At 33.0% G+C, this 17,765-nt stretch overlaps 1 protein-coding gene across 1 annotated transcript; it reads right to left on the bottom strand.

Annotated features, from left to right (window-relative positions):
- Positions 1-136: 136 nt before the first annotated feature.
- LOC128389056 (uncharacterized) lies at positions 137-10,305 on the bottom strand. The gene is made up of 10 exons (XM_053348565.1): positions 9,147-10,305; positions 6,178-7,722; positions 4,786-6,120; positions 4,446-4,712; positions 4,103-4,363; positions 3,823-3,995; positions 3,264-3,421; positions 2,455-2,706; positions 1,127-2,337; positions 137-611 (listed from the first exon to the last, which is right to left on the bottom strand). The coding sequence occupies exons 1-10, from the start codon at positions 9,979-9,981 to the stop codon at positions 208-210; spliced, it is 6,441 nt and encodes a 2,146-aa protein (XP_053204540.1). The 5' UTR covers positions 9,982-10,305; the 3' UTR covers positions 137-207.
- Between the last annotated feature and the right edge of the window lie 7,460 nt (positions 10,306-17,765).

Here is a 17,765-nt window from a genome sequence, read left to right as displayed (position 1 = left end):
TGTGTGGTGATGTTGATTATACAAAACATGATTTTTAATTTAATTTGTTGTCATGTAATTTGATTTTTGTTTAATTTGTCCTCTGTCTCTGTTTCTCTCTTCCTCTCTCACTTTCTTATTATCATTAATTTGACGATTTTCTTAATTTTAATTTAATTAGAAATGAAATGAAAAAAATGAATGATAATTATGATGAAAGATAAATGATCATGGTGGTGATCCAAGGGTTCCCGTTGAATATAATGACCGGAAACCAACATTGGTGACACTTGATGAAGATGAAGATGATCCTTGTGATGAAGATGATGGAGTGGGTCGATCAGAGATCAATCCTGAATTGGGTGAGCCAAAGAAAACATTTGAATTGGTTGCACGTGGATTTCGTGTAACTGAGGTGATATTTTCAGTGGAAATGGTTCTGCCCGAAGAGGAGGAAAGTGTAAACAATTTAGATCCACCAGTGTAATAAACGTACTTCCGGTAGTAAAAGTAACCACAAGCAACGACCAAACAATGAGCCAGAGTAACAATACAAGCGGTATATAAGATGGCAGGTCCAGTGTTACAAGGGATACTTATGATTTCTGATGATGATGGATGAGAGTTTTTATCTTCAATTAGAAAGAGAAACAACAAAAAAACAATTAGATAATCATTGTAATGTGTAAATACTAAAGGTTAATTATCATGGAAAGGTAAATGAGAAGATAAAAGAGAAAGTCAGAATATGATGATTAACTAATTATACATAATGGAAAACAAAGGAAATTAATTGTAAATACAAAGAGCCACATGTTAACTTCTAATATACAAATTGTATGAATAAAAAAAAAGTAACATTAAAATGTAAGAAGAAGATTAAGATTTAGATGAAAATGTTTTTCTATTCTAAATCAGCTGAGGTGATTATTGTTCGATATTCGGATATGTGTGTTTGTTAATTGTAATTAGATTGTTTTGATTGTAATTTCTTTCTTTGTTTACATCTTACCCTTTGTCTCAAGATTCCATTTACTCTTATCTTTATTTTTCTCTTTGTCACCAACTACAATGGCTAAAGAAAGAGGAACCTCAGGGGAATCGACTTCTGGAGGACTATTAATAACCATCGGATTAGCAGGCATACCTTTTGGCCTGGGAAGAGGTCGAGGTGCTTTGAATTTCTTCCTGTCCGTTGATCGAGGCCGAACCGTTGAAATATCGTCACTTGGTCCATTGGTTACTCCCGATGATGAACCGAAACGAGTTCCAATAATATTAACAGTCGATGGACTTGATGGTAATTCTTTGGGATATTGACCATTTTCAGATGAAAATGAAGTTGATGATGATGAAGATGAGGATGGAAGATGATGATTATTATTAGATGAAGATACTATTCGTGTCTCTGGTCCATATGAATTGGGTGATTGTGGGGATGAAGATGATGACGAAGATGATGATGATGGATGATAACGGTTGTCTATTGGTTGGAATTGATTTTGATTGCTACTTGGATTAGATTGGGAATATGTTTGATAAGAATTACCAATATTTTGATGATAACCATTTCCACCATAACCATTATTGGCGGTGGGTTGATTGTTACTAATTGTATAACCACCGTAACCCTGAGTGTTGTAATGGTGGGATGGTTGTTGCTGTTGGGACTGTGAACCCGATCCGTAACCATATGAACTTTGTGGTGAACCATAATTATAACCAGAAGAATCGGATTGACCATATGATGAATATGGATTATAATGATAGGCACTCGCTGTTGGCGGATAATAGCCCATACGATTGTTCAATTGGTTATTGCGATGATAACTGTTGGTGCTATTGAATCCGCTTGTTGTACCAATAAGTTCAAGAGGTGCAGGTAAATGAGGAATCATTGTAGTTGAATGAAGAGATACCTCATAATTGTAACCTCGATTTGTCTCTGATTCGGGAACATTGTAAGTGTAACCTTCGGCTCGGCTGGCGTGAAGGGCACTTCTATTAGTTGTACCAAAGAAATCAGATAATTTAAAATCGGTAGCAACAGTGGTCACCGATGGTCCATCTAATTTACGAGCAATCATTTTCGCCTCCAATTCATCTTCATCATCAACCCATTCTTCACCATTATCGGTACCACTTTTGGATAAACTTGATCTTTTCCGTCTACCAAATGATTCAAGTGAATCGAAACATTTAACGGGAAGACATTTATCTGGACAGAATCTTATTTGCACCTCAAAGTTGACCACTCCAGTTGAAGGGAAACGGAAAGCTTTGAATGTTGATCTCAACGATTTTCCATCATTAGGATCGAGTTTTAAACTTGGAAAGATCGATGCATCGGTTGGACATCTAAACAAATAGAGAAAAGAATAGAAAAAGAAACATTAAGATTCAGAATACGAAAAATAACTCATAGAATTACGACAAATTAAGATGATTAAGGAAAATTAATAGAATAAAACTAACCCATTAGCGTCAATAAGATATAAAGATTCCCCACTTGAGCTTCGAGCATAAAGATTTCGAGCTGAAATTGCGAAAGCTGATGAAATGTCCATTATCTCGATTTTCATGGTCAGTTCATCGCCCAATGAGACTAAAGTTGCATCTCGTTCACTACGATCAAGTATCCTCATGATGACAGTCGGAGGAGCGGCGGTATTGGTGACCACCGATGGAATCGGCCTTTCAAGAGCACTTTTACCGGTTTTAAGTGAACTTTAGATTCGTGAAAGAAAAAAAAAGTTCAATTAGTTAATGTAAAACTTTTTCTCTGTACAAAAAAGCAAATCCTGATGAAAGAAAAAAAAACAATGCCTTTAGGCAATTTTCACCGTAGACAAATTATACATACTTTTACAAATCAAACAATCAACAAATCATAACAAAACCCAATCAACAATTAAAGAAACAATAAAACTTGTTACTGTTATTGATTGTCTATTATGTAGACAATCAATGTAAATATAATGATTATTCAATTGATATTGTATATTTAACTGTTGGTATAACAGTTTAGCAACCATTTAGTGAAATAACCATAGTCTTAATTTGTTCAACAATCAACTTATATTGAAAATTAATTACAACCAAAACTTGAGTCTAGTAAATAATAAGACTGTCGATTGAGATAAATGTTGATAAATCAATTGGAAAGTTATAAGATGTTGACGGGAAGAAGATCAATTAACTAATAGATTAATGATCTTGTGGGTTAATCAAGTTAATTAATTATTCTAAATTGATTTATAATGAGTGACGATGAAAACACTCACGTAACATCAATTCCTGATCGCCCTTGAGTAGGTGAACGTAATGTAACCGTTTGGTCAATGGCACTGAGAGAGCACATCACTTTGATTGTCCGATCGCTGTCAGTCATGATGACCGCGTGTTGTTGAACCACAATTTCATTGACAAAATTTTTCAATCCCTAAAAGAACAAAAGAAAGAAAAAAAAATAGTAGAATAGAACAAAAAAAATCACAAAATAGAATGAAAAAAAAACTATCCAATGTAATAGAGATATTAAAAGGTTCCTCTTGTAAGAGAGATGACAACAATGAGAGAGAGAGAGAGAGAGAGAGAACTTTTTTCATGGAAAATGGAGATGATAGAGGAAAGGTATCAGTGTGTCTATTCAGAATAATCAGAGAACCATTTCAAACATGGAACAACAATTCAGAAAGAGAGAGAGAGAGAGAAAAAAAAAGAGAAAGAGATATAATTGATATTCTAAATGATGTTTAGTCTCTCTCATCTAATAGGAAGCAATTGAAACCAATTCGTAAATGAATATTAGATGAACAAAGAGGAATCAGATTAATTGTTTACTTCTTGTCGGGTGCCACATCGGGTTCCGAATGATATTGAAAACTGCATCCGGGTTTGTCCAGTTCCGACCTCAAAACAGTGGGCAGGATTTCCTTTGGCATAGACACGACCCATAAAGGGTGTATCAAAATTTAGGGTCAGCACCATGTCTTGAGGATTACATTGAACGGTAACTGTGCACCATTTTTGAAGAGAAAAATAGTAAAGTAAAAATTAATTGTTCGCATTGATTTAAAGTACTATTAATATTGTTTTCGTTTGTTGTTTTGGTCTCTCTCACCTTGTTCACAGTTTCCTTTTTCGCTGTAGATTGAATGTCGACGTAGTTGAAGAGCTTTCTGTCCAAGTCCGATTGAGGCAATATCGTAGCTTGATAATGAACATTCCCGAGAGTATGATTCATAATTCACCGCTCGACACGGGAAAAGACGCTCAGTGTCACACTGACGTTGACAATCGGTCAGTGAGAAGGCATGAGTTATACGATCGACATTCCCTGAGTAGGTATCGGTAAAATCTTTGTACTGGCAACTTGAAGGTTCTGAAAGAGAGAGAGAAAAAAAAATGAAATTCGAAAAATAGTTGAGACTTTGTTTACTATTGATTAGTTGATTCTCTTTTACCTTTGACACAATGATTTTCAAGGTAATCGATTTCTTCTGATGTTGGTTTAAAAGCGCTTGGTCGAGATCTTTGAGTTTCTTTGAATAGTTTACATATTTTTCGAGAATAGTCAAATGTAGCTGATCGACATGAGAAAGTGGCCTCAGCTAAACAGAGATCTTGACAGTCTGACCTTAGATCAACATTGTCAATCTCTCGATCAGGTTGATCGGTAAATTGATAGCCGATAATACGTTCAAATGACCAAAGTCTACCACAAGGTTTAGCTAAAAGGTTGGAAAAGGTTGGAAATTAATTCAATGAGATTTAAATTGGTAGAAAGTTAATTGAATCAATTACCTTTTAGACAAATTTTCTCAAAGTAAGCGATGTTTGGGATCTTTGAGAGGGCGAGATGGTTTTCGCCCGCTGAGTCTTCAAGAAGGAAACAATGTTGGTTTGGTCCATATTCGAGGGAAAATGCTCGACATCTTGATCCTCGTCGAGTGCACTCATCTTGACACGAGGTGGTTATTCCAAGGCTTGGTGGTATTCGCGATCGCTCCCGACGAGCGAATCTAAGGTCAAACCCATAAGTCTTTTCGTAGGTAAAATCAAAGGTTGAACATTTTCGAGGTGTAGTGAGTGTCGGTGGCACTGGTGTGGGTTGATTGGCGCTTGGACTTTTGGTTATCATTGTTGTCAAATCGATCGGAGGTGAAAGTGGTTGAAAAGTGAGAGGTGGTTTTTGTGAAGCTGGAGGTGGAGGAGAGGGTTGTGAGGGTTTTGGTAGTGGTGGTGGAAGATGTTGAGTTGATTGGTGCTGAGGTGAATCGGTTGATTCTGGTGTTGAGGATACTCGACCCTTTCTGAAGCCTCGACAATCCTTCTCAGCGTACAAGGCTCGAGGTCGATATCCCATCGCCTCTTTTTGACTTGTACCTCTACTGTCCGAACTGAAGAGACAAAAGTTACCTCCTGGAATATTGGTCTGATCGAGATAAGTGTAGGATCGACAGTTGAACTCTTTCTGACGATTACACTCTTGTTCACAGAAAAATGTAGACGAACCTCGAATCGCCTTGGTCACGGTCACAATTGTAATATCCCGTTCAATGGGATGATATCGACACGAAACAACATCAACATTACACTGATTTTCAATATAATCGGTACCTTTAGTGAAGATCAATCTCAATTGGCCTGAGTTTCGATCTTGATCGTAAAGTCGACACTCACGTAGAGTAGCATCGTAACTGGCTGACATACAGTTGAATCGACGCTCCTCTAAACACCTTAAACGACAATCTGGCTTATGAATATAACGGATGATTGATTTGGGCTGAACACCGATCGAGGTTTGATCAACGATACGATCAAAGGTCCATAACTTGGGACATGTTAGATGTGAAGCAACACAAAATCCTTCAAAGTAATCACGACCTGGTGAAAGTCGAAGATCTAACTTTCCAATGGAAGCATTTTCGAAAAGGCCAAAACAAGCACGTCGAGTATAGTCCATGATGAACGCTGTACATCCGAGGTTATGTTCACATCGACGGGAACACTCGGTCACTATTCCGGGATTAGATTTCTCTGAGTACAATAGACTAAAGAAACCACCGATCGGCTCGAATCCAGGAATACGTTCAAAAGTGAATCGTCCATTAGGTCCACATTTAAGTGAATTTTGACCTGGAAAAACAACAAGTTGAGATTCAGAGGGTCGAGAAAAATTATTATGGTTCTTACTTGAGTTCGGTGATGTTGGTGGACTTGTTGTACCAACTGAAATCGAAGGTGTTTCCTCATTAGCAGTCGATGGATTGACCGATGAAGAGCTATTGGTCGATGTACTTGTACCTGTGGTACTTGTTGTTGATGTGAATGAAGTGCCAGTGGAAGGTGTTGAATCGGCTGATGATGAACCTGATTGATTGTCACCAGTGTGGGTTGACGGTTGATCTGGAGTGTAATCTACAGACGAACCAATCGAAGTGGTTGGAGAAGATGAAGTTGGCCTGGTATCGTAAGAGGAAGTTGATCCAGTGTGAGTTGGCCTACTGGAACCACTTGTGGTACTAGTTGGTGATGTTTCATCATCGGGTAAATTAGCCGATGAGATTGATGTTGGTTTTGTCGGGATTGTTGGTGTTAATCTGGTTGGATCATTAGAACCTGTGATTGAATTGTCACCATCTTCCGTTGTTGGATAGTTATCATTAGGGACTTTGGCACATCGACGTTCATAGTAGGTCATTCCAGGACGAGCAGTGACTGCTGAAGATCCACCGGAAGCGCGATCATCACCCGACAAGAGACACTCATTATTCGAGGAATAGAAAGCGTAAGATCGGCAGATAAATTGCCGATTCTCTGAACACAATTGTTCACAAGCTGATCTGGAATTCACAGATCTCGACTCAACAATATCGGTGTAGGTCGGATAAGCACCGGGAGTATCTTCATAAGGACAACGAGAATGTGACCTTATACACTGATTTTCCAAGTAACTGATCTTTGGATTCTGATTTCGAATATAATTTGCCGGTTTGGTTCGACGATCTTCCCGTGATAGTTTACATTCGGTGGTTTCATCATTGTAAAGCGCCGATCGGCAAACAAACAGTTTCTCTTGTAAACAATATTCTTGACAATATCGACGAGATTGAACAAAATGGTAAACCTGTTCGTAAAGTTCTAAGGTCAATTCATAGCCAATTACCCGTTCAAAGGCCCAATATTTATCTTGACACATTGTGGCCACATCGGGACCACGAAGACAAATTTTCTCGAAAAAAGATTCACCCTCACGAGGGATAAAATCACCTGATCGACCTTGTGAATTACGATCAAGCCTTTCACACCTTGAGGTTAAATAAGAAACAGAAAACGCTGGACAATTAAGATTTGACTTGTCACACTCGTCACGACAAGTACCAGTGACCCCAAGTGAAGCCGTATGAGGCATTGGAACCGAAGTGGCCAAAGCTGATCGTAAAACCATTCCAGTGATCTTTTCATAAGTGAATATCCCATGGGTACAAGTTTCGGTGACACACTTTTTCTCACCATACATCGAACCAGGTTTAACCGGAAGCGCAGCGTGAGACAAGGAAACGGAATCATCGCCAGAGAGGAAACACCTTGTCGAATCGATAGAAAATGATCGACAATTAAATGTATACTCTTTGTCGCACTTATGTTCACAATCCTCGATATTTTGAGCGAAAACCAGAGAATCCATCGTGATAACGGCAACATTGGCCTTGGTATCATAGAGACACGTTGTTGGACCTAAAAGAAATTCAATTCAAAGGTAAACGGCCAAAGATCGTAAATAAACAGGACAAATTTAAAACTCGAAAAGTTTTGTTTTTAAACAACAAAACAAAAATTGGAAACAAAAAGTTTTTGATAAAAAAAGATTCGATTGTTAAAACAATGGACAAATAATGGGAACAATTAACTTTAATTCTAATCAACAACAATGGTCTCAATTTACCATCCATTGTAAACGGACAATTAGTGAGATCATGTTTAGAGGGTGGGGTGGGTTTAAACACCAAATCCCACTCGGTGTGTCCATAAAGATTTGGGTCAACGTTGGAGTTTCAAAAAATTATTTCCAACGAAACTCAATCCATATAATTGTCACAATTTACTAAATTGTGACTTTCCTTTTTTTTCCCTTATATTTAAATGTATCATTGGAAACAATTAACCACCAACAATAGATTGTTGTTGTTAATTAAAATCTCATAGCTATTATTCAGTTTATCATATTAATCATAACAACTGGATTAAATTTAATTTCTCTCTTGATGTTTTGATATATTATTTTTTGTTTTAATCTCTCCTCTTAATTATTATCCTGAAAGAGTTAATTGTTTGGCTTTCAGGTTAAAAGTTAATTGTTTACTTGGTGATTATAATGATGACCAGTATTGTCCAGTAACAATTAATTGACCTGTAAAAGTGTTAAACAATTAACAGTTGATTTGTCACTGACCTGAACATCAACAAACTTTTACTATTACAATTAACTTGCCCTGGTCATTGGCTTTTCATATTAATTATCATAATTTAAATTGATTATGATAATTGAATGACAAAAAAAAAACGTTGATTCAACTAATTAACACTTTTCAAAGTATTTTAATTGTTAAGGTGAACAACTAAATTGTTTTTTTTTAATCTTTACCTTTAATTGTAACAATCAATTCTAATTGATAAACTTTCATCTAATATTAATTCAATCTATTGTTTCAAATTGTATTAATATTATTAAGGTTAATCATCTTATCATGATAGGGAATTAAATTAATTTAAATCACTTTTGATTGAACATAATTAAGATACAACCAAACAGGTATATGAACATAGTTAATTATCATTAATCTGTCATCACAATTAACTTGATGAGTTGACCAAAAAAGTGCAATTAAAAAAGGAAAAGGTTAATAGTAATTTAATTGCTTTCAATTAATCTTAATTTTAACAATCAAATTGCAATCAGTTAATTGTAATTAAGCTCAATCAGTTGATACACTCAGAGAGAGGAAGAAAAAAGTTTCAAACATTGAGAAATTAATAGTAACCTTGTCAATAAGAATTTTTTTTTCAATGAAGAAAAAAAAGATTTTGATTAATTGCGAATATAATAGAAGATGATTAGCTTCGATTGATTGATTTTTTCGATAATTAATTTGATGACTAACCTGGAGCAGCACATTGATTCTCAAGGTAGTCCCTTGGTGAACCGAACGAGGTTCGAAAAGCTTGAGGTTGAGTTCGACGATCTTCCTTTGAGAGTCGACAGATTCTTTTATCGTGATCATAATCGGCACTTCGACAGGTAAAAGCGGCTTCCATTAGGCACGATTTGGCACATTCATCTTTCGAACCGATATTGGAGAGTGTCGTCTCAACGAACCCTTCCAACCAGGAACCTTTAACCCGTTCAAATGTCCAAAGTCTTTCGACTCCACAAATTTTTTGATATTCATCTCGATGGACACCAAGGTAACACACCTTCTCGAAAAGATTGGTCGTATTGGAGGGCACTAGGTTTGCTCGAAGTTGCGAAGTCTCCTGAGAGTGAACCGCATAAGCAGCACACCGGAATCGAGTATAATCCAGGCCAAAGGAAAGGCAGGTCGGTTGTTGTCGGCAAAGGTTAATACAGTCTCGAGTTAGCGCTTGATCGGGCTGTTGGAGTAAAGTTCCCGCTGGTGCATAGTCGTCATCAAAATCGGTCATTGCTAATTTCTCAAATGATTGAATTCCGCCAAAACAATTTTCTCCTGATGAACAATCAACAAACCAAATTAACTGTAACACTACGATGATTAACATAATCATGGTAATTGAGTATTCTCGTAAACTTTTTACTCCATGATAATTAGTTGAAGATGAATAATAATCAGTGGATTGATTAACTTGATGAGATGATGGATAATTTTCATTATCATCTAATTCCGATTTATGTTGATTAATATTATAAGTTATTGATTTAATTCCTCTATCAGGAACTGATCTATGTTGAATTAGCATACTGATTAACAACAATTAACTTTCACAAACAAACTTTGAAAAATAATAACAAATGAAGACAAAGATTAATATTGAAAACAATTAAAAGTGAAGGTTAAAATTGAAAGTTAATCATCATCATTAGTAAATCGTTGATTTTTAATTTTGTAGAATTAAAATTAAAATTAAAATTGATTAAAATGATTTACAATCAACTTGATTACATAGCTAATTGTTGATGGTGGTAAAAGTTAACTGTTAATAACGATCAACAATTAACATTGGACACAAGATTATAAAATGATGAGGATAACAAGAGACACGATGAGGATGATGGTGAGAGAGAGAGAGAGAGAGAGAGAGAGAGAGAGTTGAGGATGAGGATGATAAGGATGATAAATGATGATAATAGTAAAGGTAAATTAATGGGCGGGCAGTTAATTGTCATCATCATTAAACCGACAACAACAATTTGAATGAGCACAATAATGATAATAATTAACCATCGTTGTGATTAACAGGAAGAAGAGGGAAATCATTTGTGGGTGGAGAAGGGATTTTGTTAATCATAATTAAACATCTCACGTTGATTGTTGAATAACAATTTAAGCCTGATCATGATAAAACATTGATTAATCGTAGTCATGTTAACATTTTACAATTTCAATTGATTTTGTAACAATTAAAAAAAGAGACGAAACTTTTTTTTCATATTCAGGTTTGATTTAGTTTTTTTTGAAGAGATGAAAAAAAAAGTTTCTCATTGTAAATGTCAATTGAATATCAAAGTTGATTACAATTTAAATTGTCCTGTTGATTTTTATTGTTTATCATTAGTTAATTTTCATGGTCCTATGAAGTTGCAACAATTTAATTTATCATCAACAATAATCAAACATACATATATATCACAATTATTAATAATTAACTTCCTTGTGTGATTATTTTTAAGTCTTTTGTATGTGACAAATTTTAATTGTTCACAATTAAAAAAAGCAAAATGATAATTTCAAGGTTAATTTTGATAAACTCAGTTGATTTGCCAAAGTAGCGAAAACAATTAATGATTAAGATCATGTAAATCCATGAATGATTAGCTAATTGTAATTAAAGTGGATGTTTAATATTAATAAAATAAGAAAAAGTTTCTCAAGTTTTTTAGCTGTTCGTTAGTTAATTTAACATGAATGTCTAATTGTGATTAGTCACTGATTGTTGTGTAATTATCAACAAGACATATTTATGATACTCTCCTGTGTATATCATTGGTTAATACTTAAGAAAAGTCGTCAAGTTAATTTGTAACAATTTAAATTGTTAATTCAAGTCAAGCTCCAAGAGATGGTTAAAGTTAGATAAGAAAAAAAAAGTTTCCTCTTGATTTACAAACGTAAACACAATTTAAAAGCAATGGAGCAAAAAGGAAGACAAAATATTGAAGCCAAGTCATTTTCACTTATCATCATTTTCATCTTCATCATCTTACCCTCGAAAATGGTTTTTTAGGTAAGTAAAGAAAAGAGATGATGATGATGATGAGTTGATGGCGAAAAGAAGAAGATGATTTAAAAGAAACATAAAGAAAAGAAAGATCAATTTTAGAGTAACATGTATTTATTAATATGGTTCCTTTGGCTCTTTCTTTTCTCTCTCTATCATAATCATCCTCATCTATACACTTGAATTGTTATACCCTGAGGCGGTAATTAGGCCCCATAATCAGCAGGTTTGCAAGGAGGGCTGCACCCAAGTAAGATGGATTATCCTGAGAGAGAGAGAGAGAGAGAGAGAGAGAGAGAGAGAGAGTCTAGTCAACAACAACAATCTCACCTTCTCCCGCTAATGTCTCTCTCTCTCTCTCTCTCTTGCTCGGTTTTCCTTTTCTCCCTCGAATATTATCTCTCTCATCTTCTTCATCATCTTGTTACTTGCTTGTGGTTTTTACTTTAAAAAGTGAAGAGAAAGAAAAGAAAGAGAAAAATAAGAAGCAAAGAAAAGAAAAGCAATGATGAGGATGAGGAAAGGAAAAAAACAACTTGAAACTTCACGGATGATGAGAAAAGTATTTACGGAGTTTGAAGCTCAGATTATGAAGTAAACAACAAATAACCATCAACAGTTAAATTTGAAGAAGAAAAAAAAAATCTATCATACTGACCAATGGTCATCTCGATGAAACAAACAAGAAAAAAAAATCATCACCCAGCTAATTTACAATTAGCCTTAATAATCAAATAAATCATCAGATAAATGAAATTCAATTGAACCATCGTGCCAATCAAATATTACTAATTATAATGTTTCAATTACTTTAATTAGGTGATAATTTATCAATCCCATTTCCCCTCTAACAATCAACCAACTATTACAATGTTAATGACGAAATCTGAATGAATATATTATTGGATTAACAGGTAAACAGAAATTCATTGAGACAAATCAATACCTTTCATTGGATTTAAATTGTCACCTTCAATAGTATTTCAATCAACGTTTGATTAACTTTACATGATGATGAGAGAGTAAATGAGTGAGCAAATAAGTTAAAGAGTTTTGTGGATGAAGATGATGAGGGAGATGATTTTTTTTCTACTAAAAGATAATAATGATGGAGAAAAAAAAAGTTCTCTTGTTCAGTAGAAAAGAGATAAATGTAACTCAACATGATATCGTTTCTTTCATCATGGTTCCTTTACTTTCGCCTGTTATTGTTGCTTGTTTTGTTTTGCCACTTTTTTCATCATCTTCCATAGTCTCATCATCTTCATCATCTTCAAAATGATGATGATAACTGGAAAAACAAGTTCCATTTTCTAGTAAGAAAGAAAAAACTTTTTCACCTTTACATATAATACTTTGCAATCAATTTTCAACAATTTTTCAACACTTTCAAGAGGGAGAGAGAGAGAGAGAGAGATACAAGATGATGATGAGGATGATGATGAAGGAAGATAAATGATAATATTTACTAGTAAATGATTGAATGAAAGCTCAATCATCATTATCAACAATGAACCTTTACTATTGTTGATGAAATTTATCTGATTGTTTGGTTAGTTGAGATTTTCAAGTTTTCCTTTTCTTTTTTTTTCAGTAGTTTAAATTGTTGATTAACGTTTGTTGATTGTTGCATTTTTAATTGATTGATATTTGAATTTATAATTTGTTCGCGTTGTTATTGATTAATCAATTTCCATCAAATGTTGATCATGATAATAATACGATAACAATAAGATGAAGGTAAAGATTAAGAAAAATCTTATTCTCTTTAAATGGATTGTAAGTCTTTCACTTTTTCTCAATCATGTCAGATGAGAGAGTCAATGAAAGTTACTACAAGATAATGAAGATGAAGATGATGATGATGATAAGTGATGGATATAAAGGTTTGTACCTTGTCTTTGACAAAATGCCTCAAGAATAAGCCTCAAGGGTAAAATCCCAGATCAATTTTGATGAATTTCGAAGAGAAAATTTTTTCATTACAATTTCCTTTTCTTCATTTTTATCATCTCTCATCTAGATTACATCCTTTTGCTTTAATCACTTTCTCCCTTGAACTGTAATTGATGTAACTTATGTAAATATGTATTAATATAATTAGCAAGATAATAGTAGAATCCAAATGACCAATGGTCAAGTGTGAGCATCTTTTCAATTTCAAGTTTCAAGGAGAAAGAGAAAAAAAATTTTGACAAAGGAAAAAATGTTTTTTTCCCTTAAAATTTTCTAATGTCCATTTAGTCCTTTGTGTGTCCAGAACTTGAGCCATTTTATCATCACTATCGCCATCATCATCATCATCATCATCATCATTGTTAATTCTTGGCACGGTGTTAAAGGTTAAACAGCACACACGAGGCAATAAACAACAACAACAACAACATCTTAAGATACTCAAGAAGTGCTAATTGCTATTCACGGTTCAGTGTAATCCAATCAAGGTAAGAAAGTAAAGGTAACAGGCAGCAATTTGGAAAAAGGTAAAAGCAAAGAGAAAGTAACACAAGAAGAAATAGAAGAAGAAAGAAGAGAAGAAGAGAAAGAAAAGGAAGAGAAAGAAAGAAAAATAAAGAGAGAGAGAGAGAGAAAATATCATCCAAGGTAAGTATTTTGTTCACTCTCTTCACAAGCTACTCTCATACTCTCAGCGTGTTGTTATTACATTTTGTAAGCTCTTGCAAAGGTAAATGTAATGGCCCACTCCAGGTATATGTATATTCATAAGAGATCCTACTGAGCTAAGAAAAGACCATCATCATCATCATCATCATCTCATTTAAAGCAGCAAAAAAAACCTCTATCTTCGTCTTCCTCTTCTTGATATAACTATGTATTTCCATCTTCATCCCACCCCAATGATGAGAAGTCATTTCATCAACATCATTTAACATGATGATTGAAATGAGACAGAAAAAAATAGAAAGAGACAGAGACAGAATATACAAAGATGATAATAATAATGATGATGATAATCACTTAATAATAATGAACAAAAATACACACTCAGGTAACAGGAATACGTTTTAAATTTTATCCTCATCATTATCATCATCTTCCTGTGGTTACAAGTATCAAATACAATCAATATAAATCTTAATATTATGTTACCTTTACCTTTTGTTTACCTCGTTTAACTTGAGTAACTTTTTGAGTTACCTTTTTTTTCCCATTGTTATTTACCTTGAAACCATGAATAAAAACTTACCTGTGAAAACCTTTGTTACCTTTCATAAATATAATACCAAGACACATATATCTTGTTATATTATCAACTACAATTGCTGTTGTTGTTTATTGTGTAAGTTAAAGTGTAGATAGAAGTTCAACTTGAGTGAACAAGTTAAATTCGAGGTGAAAAAAAGTTCTAACTTTTTTGTTTGGAAAGTTTTTCTTTTCTCCTTTTCTTATTAATCTAATTTACATAAACGAATCTTTAATTGCTACCTTTATGAAATAATTAAGAATAAGAAAACAATCAATACAATGTTACAAATATCGATGATAATTATCGATAAGTGTTAATTGTTATGTTAATTGTATTACTTGGAGAGAAAAAAAAACTTGATTCTTTATTTACAATCGATAATTATTTTAATTGTTTGATAAACTGTTTCTCTCTAAGATAATGAATGTGATTTTCATTTTGATTACTGTTGATTAAATTACTAATCAAGTGTAATCACTTGAAATGATTACCATCATGTTAATATGTTTGTTATTATTATTTTCAGAATCATGCCTCAGGTTAAATGAAATTAATCACTTTCAATATCATCAAATGTTGATCATATTCATGATTGATGGTTAATTGAGCTTCAGCTAATCAGCAACAATTAAGCTACCAGAATTTGAGAATCAATCAAATATATGAACATTGATTATTTTCAACAATTGATAAAAACAAACTAATCAAAATTGTGTGATTCCCATTTCACTTTTACTTATCATCATAATTATCATTATCTTTTAATCACAATCAGAGAGAGAGAGAGAGAGAGAGTAAACAATTAACTATCTCTCTCTCTCCCTCTGAATGTCTTCACATTGTTAAATTGTTGTTATGTTTCTGTTAATTGTTATAATAGTTTCGTGTAAATTGTAAGTGCCAACTCGTAAAATAAAGGCTGGCCTGAAGCCATCGGTTACCAGTGAAAAATATTAATTACAAATTCAAAACAACAACATCATCATCATCATCTTGATTGCTGTTCATTAACATTACGATAATTATAATTGTGGAAAACTTGATTTACTAGTTACTCTTGTTAAAGTTTTGTATGTTCATCAATGGATGATAAAGGAAGAGAGATTTTTACTTCTCTCACCATCCTCATCATCCTCATCATCTTCATCATCTTTATCATTTGTTTACAGTTCGTGCAAAAATAGGCATCAATCAAATCGCTGGTAAACAATCAAATGATAACTTGATGATGATGATGATGATGATGACCTGATGCTATTAAATTACAATGGCTATGAAAGTCACTGATTGTTAATTAACTAACTAATTGAATAAGAAATTTTCTCAATGAATAAACCACAGAGTGAGAAATTAAATTAAATCATATAATCATCATCAAGGTGGAAAAACAAATATTCAATTTACCATTTTTCATATTCATTGTTAACTTTAATTGTTCAAGATTCAGATGAGATAATTTAATATTTCAACATTTATATTATCATTAACATTGTGTGTGTATGTTTAAATATATAAATTGTTGTTGATTATTATTTAAGATATCGTGTTAACTTGAATGATTATAACAACTTAAATTTACTATCATTAAATTGTAAGACTTTAAATTCATTAATTAATCATTAGTATTCAGTAGGAGCAATTTGTAAATGATCAACAACAAGTAAAGAAACAAAAAATAAAATAACAACTACAAATTCATTGACATTTAAACAGTTGAATTAATATTTACCTGAACTCATGTCTCTCACCTTGATTGAATAATCAACAAGCTTTGAGACAGGAAATTATTGATTTAAAAGGTAAATTGATTAAATTGTTTATTCACAATAATCAAAAGCAACTGAATTAGTTAGTTAATTGAAAAACTTTCTGTCAATTGCAAGAGATTCATATGAATATAAATAATTTTTTTTCCTTCAATGGATTGGGTTGATTTTTTTTTCTTTCGCAAGAAAAAAAAACTGAGTAAAAAGATGATGATGATGAGAGAGGAAGAGCCGGTTTATCATCATCATCATTTACTTTCTCCCTCTTGAAGATATTCTTGTATTCTTATTATATTACCTGATAACTTACTCCATGAAAGAGAAGTGGTTTTAACATGGAAATGATATTTTCTTCACGTCTCAGTGGTCTACTCATTCACCTTTATTTTTGCAAGTAAAAAAGGTAAACATTTAACATGCAATTTAAGCACGACATTTATGCATCATCAGTAGCATCATCATCATCATCCTTATCATCCTCATCCCAACCAGCACCATCATCATAATCATTCAATTCAAGTCAATGTTTATTTTTACAAGTTACAGTGACTTGTTTTTTTCTTGCAATTGATTTCCAATCAATAACCCATGTTAATATAATCTAATAGTTGAGTGTAAATTGTTTTTACAATTTATTTTTTCCCAGCAATTGGTTAGTTAGTTAACTAAATCATGTCAATGTTGACAATATTTAAATTATTATCATCATCATGATAAATCATAAAAAAAACACTCGATTTAAAATTCATATGTTACATATGAATTTTCAGATTTTTTAGATTTGGATTAAGATTAGCAATGGGATTAGGAGGATGATGAGGAGGATGAGGAGGATGATGAACACCTCTGCATCTTAATTTTCCTCTTCTTATCATCTTATCATCAACATAACACAATTTTATCATCTGATGAATTGAAAAGTTATTATCATTTCCATTGCTAATCATTTCAGTACTAATCATCATCAACATTATCTTAATCATTAAGATGATAATTTCATTGACCCTTAAGGCAATTAAATGGTAATATTGATAATACATGATAGATTTTTTAATTGAACAAGGTTATCGGTTAGTAATCATCATCATTTGATTACTTTAATGGTAATATAAGTTTTTTTTGTTTCTTTTTTCAACTTTTTCGAAGTAAGAAAAAAAAACAAACTTTTTCTTACTCTTTTTCATTATCAATACACAATTTACCTTTTAATTGATAGTCAAATTATGATGATGATGATGATTAAGGTGAATATCATGATTAAAATTAACTTTGATTGTGAAGAAAATGAAAAAAGTTTCAAATATTAAGCATTAACAGAAATCAAGAGGAGG

This window comes from Panonychus citri, unplaced genomic scaffold, assembly GCF_014898815.1.
Source record: "Panonychus citri isolate SS breed McGregor unplaced genomic scaffold, ASM1489881v1 Contig00104, whole genome shotgun sequence".
In the NCBI taxonomy this organism is placed as follows: domain Eukaryota; kingdom Metazoa; phylum Arthropoda; class Arachnida; order Trombidiformes; family Tetranychidae; genus Panonychus; species Panonychus citri.
The sequence above is the reverse complement of the archived record's forward strand: the minus strand, read 5'-3'. Positions and strand labels throughout refer to the sequence as shown.

Excerpts from the sequence above, each read along its gene's own strand:
- LOC128389056 (XM_053348565.1), bottom strand. The coding sequence starts at position 9,981 with ATGCTAATTCAACATAGATCAGTTCCTGATAGAGGAATTAAATCAATA. Across the intron at positions 2,338-2,454 it reads TATCTTATTGACGCTAATGG|ATGTCCAACCGATGCATCGA; the intron begins GTTAGTTTTATT and ends CTATTTGTTTAG. Across the intron at positions 612-1,126 it reads ACCTCTTCCCAGGCCAAAAG|ATAAAAACTCTCATCCATCA; the intron begins GTATGCCTGCTA and ends TTCTAATTGAAG.